This window comes from Nesoenas mayeri (assembly GCF_963082525.1).
Source record: "Nesoenas mayeri genome assembly, chromosome: 2".
In the NCBI taxonomy this organism is placed as follows: domain Eukaryota; kingdom Metazoa; phylum Chordata; class Aves; order Columbiformes; family Columbidae; genus Nesoenas; species Nesoenas mayeri.
In genome coordinates this window covers 45,076,595-45,089,265 of record NC_137543.1, presented here as the reverse complement: position 1 = coordinate 45,089,265, position 12,671 = coordinate 45,076,595, and the positions used below count along the sequence as shown (strand labels likewise).

At 36.5% G+C, this 12,671-nt stretch overlaps 1 protein-coding gene across 1 annotated transcript in view; it reads right to left on the bottom strand.

Moving 5' to 3' along the window:
• Positions 1-12,671, bottom strand: part of PRKDC (protein kinase, DNA-activated, catalytic subunit) — a gene marked incomplete at its 5' end in the record, with an annotated part of 83,795 nt that overhangs the window by 46,346 nt on the left and 24,778 nt on the right. The window contains 12 exons of the mRNA XM_080339841.1: positions 1,057-1,235; positions 2,231-2,438; positions 3,454-3,581; positions 3,868-4,035; positions 5,034-5,138; positions 5,828-6,013; positions 7,788-7,991; positions 8,302-8,460; positions 9,491-9,623; positions 9,756-9,964; positions 11,128-11,354; positions 12,339-12,593. Coding sequence (XP_080195967.1) covers positions 1,057-1,235; positions 2,231-2,438; positions 3,454-3,581; positions 3,868-4,035; positions 5,034-5,138; positions 5,828-6,013; positions 7,788-7,991; positions 8,302-8,460; positions 9,491-9,623; positions 9,756-9,964; positions 11,128-11,354; positions 12,339-12,593 — 2,161 coding nt within the window. The remainder of the gene's footprint in view (positions 1-1,056; positions 1,236-2,230; positions 2,439-3,453; positions 3,582-3,867; positions 4,036-5,033; positions 5,139-5,827; positions 6,014-7,787; positions 7,992-8,301; positions 8,461-9,490; positions 9,624-9,755; positions 9,965-11,127; positions 11,355-12,338; positions 12,594-12,671) is intronic.

The following is a 12,671-nucleotide window of genomic DNA, read 5'->3' as shown; positions in this document are numbered from 1 at the left end:
GAAACAAGCAAGAAAACACCATCAGAAGTCTCTTTTTAAGAAGCACAGGAAAGGCCCCAGTCAAAGATCAAAGAATTTCAAGAGAACTTTGTTATTATAGAAGTATCAGCATTAAACCATCTCAGACTTGCTCAAGTTCTCCACAGCTGTACTGTGCTAAACTGGAACCATTCTGCGATGCAAAGACAGCTTCCCCAAGTATCTACACAGCGGTCCTAAACGTCAGGAATACCATGATAGGCCATTTTCAGATAAGATGGAGATATGTTTCAATTAAAGCACAAATCTCTCTCATGGTCTTTTCCAAAGAAACTAAGACCAGACAGGTATGTAAACTATGTTATAGATCAGCTAGAAAAAAATGGTTTAGATGCAATTTTTATAGGTCTTTTGTCCCCAGCCATTTATAGATCTTCTGCAAAACACAGCCAAGAAATTCTTTAAAGGACATAGTATTTTAAAACAAAATTAAAACAAAACAAATGAACAGCAATTCAGGCATCTCATATTTTTTTCAGAATATTGAACAAACTAGATAATACTAATTAGCATATCTAGATCAGTATTACAGTTTTGTTCCCTTCTGCAGCGGTGATTAAACCAAATTACACCTACTGGGTGTGCTGCTGTATTATGAAATGTAAATTAAAATCCATCCCATCTTCTCATCAATCATATAAATACCTATCTTACAACATAAAACCATCCTCCAGAGAAAAGTGGAACTATACTGAAACTGAAATTGTGAAAACACAAATCAAAGGCCAAGAATCATACAGGATAAAAACAAAACAAAACACAAGCTTAACAAATAGAAAAAAATGGCAAAAAAAGGAGGCAAAAGTTATCCTGACACAGAATTATAGTCTACAGAAGAGATCATTCTATCAATACAAATTCAATGTTGTGTATTCCATTTAAAATCAAAAGCTACATCACAGATTACATTTACCCTTGAACAAATCAATCTTCTGCTTTATATGGCATACTTACAAAGTCTATCTGCCCAAAACTCAATTAGAGATCAAAATGAAATAAAATAAATAATAGTCTTACTTTATTAGTGTCTTGGTAAGCTCATTTCCTTCTACACTCATGGAGCCACGGTAAGCTTGGTTTATTTTAGAGTCCTTGGAGTAAACATCGTCTTTTGAAAGACGCACATACATCACTTCTAACAGCTTGTAATAGCCCATTTTCTTGGTGACTTGTGTATCAAAAATACATTCATTGGACTGGAAATAAACAAGCAAAACCTCATAAAGATTTCCTGGATCCTGCCCTTCCTAAGTTGCTCTGCAGTTACTCTAGTTTCTACTAAAGAGCTTTCAGCTCACTTATACCTTCTAAAATGGAGAAAAGAGCTGCTGATAATAAAAGACTGACAGATTCCGAGTTCCTGTGTAATACAGTTATTAAAACTATGTCGACCTGGTTTTTATCAGATGAGCTGTCTTAACTACAATTGGCCTAAATCATTATAGTGATGTTGGAGTATAATAAGCAGAATAGCAAGTAATGGCTCAGACTCATTACACCTGTAAGTATTAATAAAACATTCATACCTGTCACCATACTGGCTTTCATTCATTTTGTTTTTAATAACTATTATTAAATTTGGATCATTTCAGATTCTTGTTTGTCCTGCTGCCTTTAAACAGCTGCATCAGCAAAACCACAGAAGTGAAGAACTACAGCAATAGAAGAGACCTCCACTGACAACACAATCATGGCATGTAACTATACTCTAAATCGGAGGATAGGCTGTAAATAAACGAAGACCTGTGCTCGAGATCTCTCACTGAAGGATCTTTACAAGGATTTGAAGATAAATTTCTTTCTCTGGAAGGAAGGCACCTAATTTAAGAGCTTTCATTACGGAGGCTCAATATATCTTTCCTACAACATTACAACAGGCTACAATGTTATACAGCTTTTGTATTTGACAGAATTTCAGACCCCTTCAGATATATATAGATAAATTCCACTTTCAACTTTTTTTACACAGTAGATATGCAAACATACATTAACTTCAAAGGAACAGTGTGTTGAGAAATAAAGTTTATCAGTAATAATCAAACTATGAAATTGGCACAAACTTCTGCTCCAAGATACAGAAAACGGGAAGCAAATGGCTTCAATTATTGTTTCACTCAAGGGTTACGCAGAATGTACATACCAACGCTGACATTTTATTATACCTTCCTCAAGTAAAAAAAGTAAGTCATACCTTTGTAAACCTGGAATTAAGTGTATCCATAGCCTGTACTATAATCTTGCCAAAGAATTCTCTCAGTGCATCCAAGCTGCAGTGCCACAAAAGAGTGAGGAGGGAGCGATCCACAAATGCTTGACGAGTTGTATTTGAAAGAAGGTCTTCACTCTGGAACATTTTGTGAACAGTGTCCAACAGTATCACCTGTTTGTCAGTGGTGCTCCTAAACAAGACAGTAATTTCAAGATGAAAACTCTTTTACTAGACACTCCATTTATGTCTCAAAATCTTTTGAGTGACATTTACAATTTTTATTGTCTGCATTACCCTCCTGGGTTAGCATCCTACAAGACATACAAGATCAGGTTGAACTGCCACTTATTGTGCAGCTCTCCAAAGAAAATCTCAGCTTCTTGCTCTGCAAGAGATGGTAAACTTGTTCGTATATCTTTGTTAGTTTAATCCAAAAGCAATCATGAGCTTTCTCAGTTCCTTTTCTGCAAACAACCTAAAAAAAGTATTTATCTGGTACATTTAAAGAATGGAGACAAACAAGAAAGAAAAAAAGGAGGAGACTTCACTGTTATCAGGTCCTTCCGTGATGTATCAGGTGTTCCACTACTAGATGAACTATTGTTCTGAATAATTTTGTAAAAGCTACAATTGCAAAAATGTGACTTGGGCATAAGGTAAATGACTTTGTCCACGAAACTACACACTCCAAAATAGTCAATACTTCATAGCTCATCATGAATCCGAGTGTTTGGTTTAGAAGAGACTAAAGACTTCTTCTGTGGACAGAACATGTTTGTGTCTACAATTTACCACTCTGGAAACATTCAATTAAATGAACATGCTCTTGTATTTTCAAATGGGTTGAACGAAGTAATTCACCTTGAGTTTAAGTGCTATCAACTTAACTGATCATGTGGTTATACAGGGATAGCAAATACAGGTATCACAAACAGTTACTATCTTCAATCAAATTCTGCCAGAATACGCTAATGTACACAGGGCTTTACGAAACTCACCCACATGTTGGAAGTGTCATCTAGAAGTTGGTGCCACTTGTTCACACTTCAGAAATATTTGAGTAATGTGAGGGCAAAAGTAAAATCTGAATTAAAGCTATTATGTAAAACTTATCACTACTGCAAGGACGACATAATAGAGGAAGCATATTTGCTTCAGTAAAAATTCAGTGAGAACAAGAGTGAAATCTAAGAAACTAAACTCACCTTCTGGAAATTCTTTTGAAGCTGGCTTGAAATAAGTCCTCAACACAATGTCTGTGGTCCCTACAGAGAACTTCTGTCATCAACTGCAACAACATTGGACTCTGAGACAATTCTAATGCATCTAAAAACTGAAAAAGAAGTAAAGTGTAACATAAGGAGCCACACTGGATCAAATAAATTCCACCTAATTATGTAACTATTTTTCAATACTGATCAGAAACAGATGCACAGAAGGATATGTTGATTTAATGTGTATTTATACATTAAACTTCTGGATAAAGACACAACTCGGAAACAGAAAGGCTGATTTCCTCATGTGAATTGAGGGTCTCTCTAATTCCAGATCCTGTAAAACATTGTTTCCAGACATAGTCCACTCAGGCTTCTAATGACACATTTGTTAAAAATACTGACCTTCTTAGTGCAGTCTACATAATTATTGTGCTTCAAGGTTCCTTTGGCAAACTCATCAGACCTCATAGGAAAATTGAAAGCTACAAGTTGATCAAGAGCATTCTTAAGGTCATTAAGTTTTTCTCCAGTCAAATTAGTGAAGAATGGGAGAATTATCACTGCTTGGCCCTGAAGAAAAAAGAAAGTGCAGTTTCACGCCAGGAAAAAGAAATCTCTAACTACAAAGCAAGCTGATGGGACCACAAAATAGGAGCAGTGGCTGTGCTTATTGATTCAGTGGCTTAGTGTACTGATAAAGATATTTAATGTAGCTGCTCATCATCAGGTGCTAGTTTGGAAAACAACTTTGGTTACTGCTGAGAGTTAAAAGCCTATTAATACCGCATTGGCTGGCATGGCTATGAATAAGACCTCACTGTTCTTTTAAAGCAAGCATCCATTCTCACACAAGTGACTGATTTAATGCATCATTTAATGTATCACCTGGCAGCTATAACAAGACCCCAAACTATTTATTGTGAAGGCACAGGAAAGTACAAAACTCTGCCCAGCTAAAGGCAGGCTGGTAGAGCAGCAGCTCTGCAAAGCTGTTTCATTAGTCCACATTTTTTGATCTTCTAGTCCAAACCTTATGCTCCCAGCACCTTCTATAACTTCCACTGTCAGCATGCAGTACTTTACCTCCCTCTCCTGACCAAGCCGCATACAGCAGCTGATCCATTAGTACTGATCTCATACTTGCAGACACTGACATTAAAATCATGGCAGATATTTGTCATTTGGCCTGTAGGAAATGACACTCCTTGCTAAAAGCCTGAATAGCTGTTGTTTCTCAAATTAACACTTCAGAGTTCTAAATAATTTGCAATTGACAGTAATTTTTTGCCTAAAAATTACATGCCTTCCACCTGGGCAAGAAAAAAAAAAGAGCACTTAAAACCAAAGCACGACAACTGTGATATTGCCTTCTATCTGAAGAAAAAAAAGGATGATTTACCATTTTTTAGGATATTGAACAGGAGAATATAAAACAGAAGTGGTGCCCATGTTACTGGTGGTGTCATGTTTACTAACGTGAAATTTAGGTCAAATAACAAGGAATTTCATGAACAATTAACATTCTAATCTGAGGAGGGCTGGGAAGACCACTGAAGTGAGCATTTTACCTTGAGATTTAAGCCTAAATCCTGATCAGTAAGTAGACTGGTATACGTATTAAAAACAGCTGTAAATGCTTCATGATTGGTATTGAAAGACACTGAAGAGTCTATCTGGAATGACAGAAGAAAAATAAATTAGGATTTTTTTATTTTTCTTAAAACTAGTCAAAGAGATCGTTGTGTTAACCAACAATAAAAAAACCCCCATGAGCTATAGAATTGTTTCTTTCAAATAAATACACTGAATTAACAGAAAGCACATATAGAGTAATTTTGGTTTTAAAAGGACTATCAAAAAGAATTGTAAAAGCTCCTACACAGTACAAACAAACTCACAATCTTGAATATTTTCCAGTTAAAAAATAAAATGTTACGCTCCCTTTCAAGGCCATATTTCCTACTGATCACTTCACTGCCACCTAATACAGCAATACAGCTGACATTCTTCGTCCTAATATGACTTTAAAAGTTAAAACAATTAATTATAAAACCAAAAAAAAAATTCTCAATAAGCAATCTGTGTACATTTGCATTCAGCTTTACAAGTTCCTAAAAAATATTGATACAATAAGTAGATACATCTTGTTTTCAAAATAGAGAAAGAAAAGACCAAAAACTCAGAGTAACAGAAATCAAAGGTCTTTGAAATAAAGACCTTTCTGCAGTCCATTGATATGGGTAGAACTCCTCCATTGCGAGTTTCTGGATGCAAACATGAAAAAGAATTTTAACAGAGGCTGCTCAGTTTTCAAGTTTACACTCTGCACTTGTATCAATCCTCCAGAAGGAAAACTGCGTACCTGCAGAACTTTTGCCAGCAGGGTCAAGATGGCCATTTTGCTCTCGGGAGCTGAACCTTTGGCCCACCAGCTGTCCAGTTTCCTCCAGTTTCTCAGTACAGCTGTGACCAGTTTCGCTCCTTGCTGCTTGCGTACAGTTCGCTCCCTGAAACTCTGATCTAACATGCCATTCAAAATGCTACTGACCTGGAAAGAAAAGCAACAGGTTGATATTCTTGCATCCCAAATGAAAGGATGATAGCAGCTCTTCATTGGTATGGGAAATCACACACAAAAAAAAACCAAACAAAAACATCACACAGCAATGCTAGATCTAAATCTCAAAAATATACAGAAGTTTGTCTGCATACACTTTTCAAAAAAAGAGACTTACATCCAATTTACTCCTGTTTCATTGAGGGTACAATGCAGCAATTCCTTCCCATACCTTTTATGCAAATATGGAGAAATAAACGATAATCCAAAATATCTCTATAGATCAATACTTGGAAATTTTATTTAGTGTGAAGGTGAGAAATAGGAGAAATAGCACATATGCTAACCTATTTGCATACATTTTGAAAAGAAAAATAAACCATGGCATATCAGATAGGAACCAAGTATGCTTCCATCTCTTTTCTTCAAAAACTAATAGTCACTGACTTCCAAACCTGACTTCTGCATTCTACTCCCAAACAGCTGGCAATCACCTAATAAACTAGATCAATGTTACCAACCTCGTGATTTCACCAGATTTGGATGGATACAGTAAAAGTAAACCTTACATTTTCTTCCCATATGTCACAAATGCATACAACTGAAGAAGAGATATCAAATGTAATCTACAATACATACATTTTTTAAAGGCCACATAAAGAAGAAAAGCAGACAGTAAACAACAGAAAAGGGTGGCTTTGACCCAATTTGGCTATTTACCTTGATTAAATGAATGAAGTGAAGGCTTTTAACACTACTGCCACACTTAGCCAGTGTAAATTAGTAGCCCATCATTTTTGTGACACACTTTTAAAAGTAAATCAACTGTGACATGCTCTGCATAGGAAACACTACAGTCATCACAAGCCTTTTGTCAATTTCTGGTATCATAAAAAACTATGCTCCCAGTGTTTTAAACTATTACTTGGAAGCAACACCTTCAAGCATAGCATCTTGGATAAAAAAAGATTCAATTATTTTTAAAAGGATGATCTGCTTTCCTGAGCATCTTTTTAAGCAAAAGGGAAAGTGGACTTAAGATCTTTTTGACCCTTCTGTTTGTCAGACACACTGAAAGAAGGCTTCTCAACTATAACACACTGCCTTCATGGACCTGTAGGTGAGCTATACATTAGTAAGTACTGTGGACCCAGAGGAGAAAATCTGTTGAGCAAAACATGTGGTGCTGAGACTGGGTTCATAACATTTTCCCTGTATTTATTTCTGGCCACAGGGTGTCCTGCATGGGTATGTATTTGTCTCTCCTTTTGATATTTAGATGCACGTATACTTCTGTGGACTAAATGGGTGCTGATTTGAGTTCATTTTCCAGTTTAGCTTTATCCAAAACAAACCCAGTCCACATGCTCTGGGATTAAGCTACAATAAAAATCCAAGCACAGTAAATGGGAACCATCAGACTTGCTTTGAAACGACATTCTTAACCTGAAGTACTATGCAAAAAACAATCATGCAATTCACAGATTTCAGGATAGGTAATAAGTAAGCACTTTCCACTCAGTTTGATGTGAGACGACAAAGAGCCTAAGTTATTTCAGGTTGCCAGAGATCACAAAGGTAGCGCCAGAAGGCCATGACAAAAAAAAAATAATAACAAAAACTATCAACGCAATGCTGTACAAAGTGCAACCAAATGCACTTTTTCCCCCACTACACACTCAGCTACATCCACTTACACCAACAAAAAAAGTGTTACTTCTAACATTCACATTTGACTTTGCCCTTTTAAAGAAAAGTCTAATACCATTTGGGGATTGCTGACAGATGATTCCATAAGCTGGACTATGATTACATCCAGGTTTTTCAGCAGCTGTTGATTGATGGTTTCTGAGAATAGGCTGTAGAAATACTGTCCATGAGAGAAATTGATCAGGTTCTTCTGGGATGCTCCTGATAATGGCACGGATAACACCACTGTATTCAGCAGCAGACTCACCAGCTCCCCACACTGTGAAAATTAAGGTACAGAGTTATCTCAAGCACATTAAGTTCCACACATTTCTTACAAAAGCACGAGTTTTTTAAAGCTTACATCTCAAACTCTTATGTTACCAGAAAGCACAATAGAAAGCACAAACAGAACATTGAAATGCTTGTTATCTAAAATTGTCACCCAATTAAGCCAAAGAATACTTATAGTTCCTCTGTAGGATTATTAAAAAAACATCAGCCTTATCTACCCAAAACGTGAGTAGAAGATCACTGATGATAAGTACTAAATGATGATTCAATATTTCAAGGGGAGAACTGTATCCTACCTGGTCATCAATAGCAAAGGCTAGCTGCAGGAGTCTATCAGCTAATTGCTTACTGCTGATGTCTAACGATGGAAGAGCTATCCCTTCATCCCCAGGTGCAATACTTTTATAAACAACTGAAAGAAGCTTAGAGCCAACTGAGAAATGGGGCCCTTCATCCTATGAAAATAAACGAACAAGTTACAATTAATATAAGCTGAAAAAAAAAAAAAAAGGCTTTTCAATCCACCTGTGTAACTAATGAAAACACTTGAACTCCAGGTTATCTTCTTATAAAGCGATGCAAGTATACCATGACAAGACACCATTCTAACTGAGGAACAAGATTTTATAACCAGGTAACCTGTATACTAAGTTTAGAATGAACTAACAGTAATTTGAAAAATTTTCAAAAGATTACTGTCCTGCTCATTTTTTTTTTTAGATAACACTACTATAGAAATAAAAAAGAACAGCTTAGCGACAATGTGTGGGACACGAAAGGTAAAACGTTCAGCTTCTTTAGTATCACCAGCCTACAATCACCGCTCTAACTTTCCTTCAGACAGAGGATATAGGGCAAACACCCCAGAGACAGTAAACATTTTGTTACTTCCTCAATATAGCTTTGCTGACCAAATTCTCCGGCCTTGCAGCTGTTGCAGAGCCTGTTTTCCTTCAATTGCCCAAAGTAAAATAGACTGACTACAATCAGAACTTAGTAGAAATAATTCTTTTGAGTAATTTAGCCTAGACCCCCATCTGTTCTCCACCCTCTTTTCCTACAACTCAGAGCCACTATATTGCTTCTGATAAGCCGGAAAGTATTCATTTTCTAATTTGTCCCCCACCACTTTGAATGTTCTCTGTCTAAAAATGTGTGTAAAATGGCTCCTTTATGGGATAGTAAATCCTGATTTTTCAAGCTTTCAGTCTTGTGAAGATCACTAAAAGGAAGTTTTAAGTAGATTCTGGTTGCTTCCAGGGCCTGGAAATTGCAGAAAGACAGAATTATGAAGATGATTCTAACTTCAGTGTTGTGCTACTCAGTTCTGTAGAGTAAACATCAAACATTTATTTCTGATACTATTCAACACCAGCTCTTCATTGCTGATCTCATTTTATATAACTTCATCTGATCTATTCTCTGTTTTCATATTGTCCTTTTACACAGGAAAAGATCACCACTATTTTCTGGATAAACAGTTACCTGATTGTGAAGAACAGAATGCAGCAGGCCAGATTTCTGGAGTTGCTTGCAGGCAGAAAGGACAGCACTTAACCTAACTTGATCAAAACGTGCATCTGAATTAAACAGATCCACAGAACAAAGGTCCTCAAGGCTAAGGAAAAATGAGAAGCAACAACATTGCATTGGTGGGGAGCTCCATGCGCAACTGTACACAGTGTTATTCATTTCTCACCATTTCTCACATTTGTTTGGGATTCATGCTAACCAGAAAGCCCCTGCTTACCTTTGTGGTGTGATTCTTTTCTTTATGCACAGTTTCAAAGATTCCTTGTAGGGAGATTTCATCAAAGCTTTCATGAGTCTTACTGAGATATCTGGGAGATTCTTCATGACTTGCACATCAGCTATGTTAAAGCCTACGTGCGATGGATCACACACTGTCATCACCAGAAGCTCTATAAGGTTTGCATTAAGCAATTCCTTCTCAAGTAGCTAGAAAGAATAAAACATTAAATAAAAGCTTTATTTAAAAATCCATTTAGATTTTCCTATTTTGTTCTTCATAAAGTATCATTAGTCCTTGTATCTAAAATGAAACAAAACATTGAACAGTATCTTAGCACTACATACAAATTCTCTTTCTCTATGAAATGTTTGACTTTCAACCAATTGTTCTAATATACAGTAACTAGGTATCTATAAAAATATACATAGAATATGTTACCTCAAACTGCACATAAGATCTTTTATGTCCGCATAGACCTGTTTCAGTCATGATTATACACCTGTAATCACCCTGAAATCCAGAGGCACACCTCTGTGCACACTTAGAGAGTAACTTAAAACAAGAGACAGTCACAGTCTCAGAACTAAACCAAGTAGAGTAAATTTTAGAAAAGACTCAGAAGCGTTACACTTTATAGAGTTAAATACAGTTTATATTGTGCTAAAGCTAGGCAAATGGAGAGACCTGAGTATTTATACTGCATTCAAGAAAGAATTGCCACAAGCTGCCTTTCTGCCTTTTAAGCAGCTATCATCTCCACACACTGAAGGCCATCAAAAGTCACAGAATCATAGAATAGTTTCAGTGGGAAGAGACCTTCAGGTTCATTGAGCCCAACCATAACCTAACCTAACTCTAGCACTAAATCATGTCCCTAAGAACCTCTTCTAAATGCCTTTTAAACACCTCCAGGGATGGTGACTCCACCACTTCCCTGGGCAGCCTGTTCCAATGCCTGACAACATTTTCTGTGAAGAAATTTTTCCTAATATCCAATCTAAACCTCTCCTGGTGCAACTTGAGGCCATTTCCTCTTGTCCTATCAATGGCTACTTGCTAAGTCATGCAAGAAATACTAACTGCAAGTACTCCATACAGAATGACAATCTCATAGTCAACATACAGCTGGAATATACAGGAAATATTAGCTCCTCTAATCAAAACTACATCAACAACTAAAATCCATCTGTGCAATATAATTCCTTTCACTTACATGCAAAGACTGTAACAGTTTGCAACACTTAGTCATCAGTTTCAATTAAAGTGCCGCTAAAGATGATGTTCTCCAATAAACTAACCTCACAATGAAAAATACAAATCTTTAACTACATATTTTTATCTTTTATCCACCATATATTTCAATGCCTACCTTCCAGAAATCCTGCTGGCACGTTTCCAGGATCATGGTGACAAACTCCATGATTCGGACTATAATTGTACACTTGCTGTAGTTATACACATCTCTCTCTTGTGGACTGAATGTGCTGCCCTTCGAACTGCAGTCAAAGTACTTCTCTGCTGCATGGATATCATGCAGAGCAATAGTTTCAAGGAAGAACTGCACAGCTTCCAAGAATGAAGATCTTTCATCTACACCTAAGAAGAAACAGACTAAGTTGAAGGGATAAAGCAGCTCTCAACTTTTAAAAATATTTTGCATTGGGAAGAAAACAGTTGAATGGAGATAACAAACAGAAAGCCTCTATAAAATAAAAACAGATATCTAAATTCACTAAGAAACACACATTTCAAACTACCAAGGAATTAGAGGCATCTCACACCAGTGTTTTCTGATAGTCATGTGCCAGTTCCAAACATTAACACTCTGGGCAATGAAGGGTAGCCTTCTACTTACTGATCATTACAAGCACTTATTAATGATGATTATTTAGGCATGTGTAACAGAAAGCATAAGACTTTTATATCCCTAGTTATGAATAATTTAGCCCTACGTTAACTGCATCCAAGAATGATCTTACAGTATTGTTTTAAACCAAGACAGAGACAACACAGACGGACTATCTAGAACTTCTACAAGACCCTCATGAATAATTGAAAGAAAAAGGTTTTTAAGAGACTCAGTGGCTACACAGGGTGTTACTATGCACCTGCTCAAAATTCAAATACGAAGCTTTTGGACCTGATGCAATTGAAACACCAGGAACTGAAGAAAGGAAACGTACAAGGCCTGAAGTGAAAAGGGGACTTCTTTCATTGCTTTCCAATAACTCCCTTCAGACATTAATAAAGAGCAGGTAAACGGCTATGGAGAGATTTAAATTAAGAAAAATAAATCTCTTAGTAAAAGAAGTTGCTGGTGACTCGATGACTGACACACAGAAATTTAGAAGGTATATATCCAGGACTAAAAGGAAACATTTTAAGATACACTATTAACAATGTATTTCTACATCAAAGAACATCCAGTACAACAGTTGTCACTGAAAACTTTGGAAGAGGTTGTAAAATTCATTAACTCCACATTTAAGAAAAAAACTTAAATTCCAAGGTAAGAACTCATCTTGGATGGACTTTGCGTAACAGACATGAATTAACCTAATGCAACAGTGAATTGCTCACACAGTATTTCATGAGGTTTGATCATTCGTAGCTCAGAGAACGTATTATAGCAGTCCAGCGCTGCTAAGAACATATCCATCCACCGCATGACAGTCTGTAAACTGAAGGGCTCCTGCATTCCATGGAGTATTGGCTGAGAAAGGATCCCAGATGGATTTTTAGCATCGCTGCCACCTCCTTCAAATTTGTTAATGAGGAAAGAAACATCTCGTTCTTTCAAAACATCAGCCAGCCAAGAAGATGGAGATTTGTTTCCTGTAGAAATAAAAATAGATATCTAAATTCACTAAGAAACACACATTTCAAACTACCAAGGAATTAGAGGCAAATGGA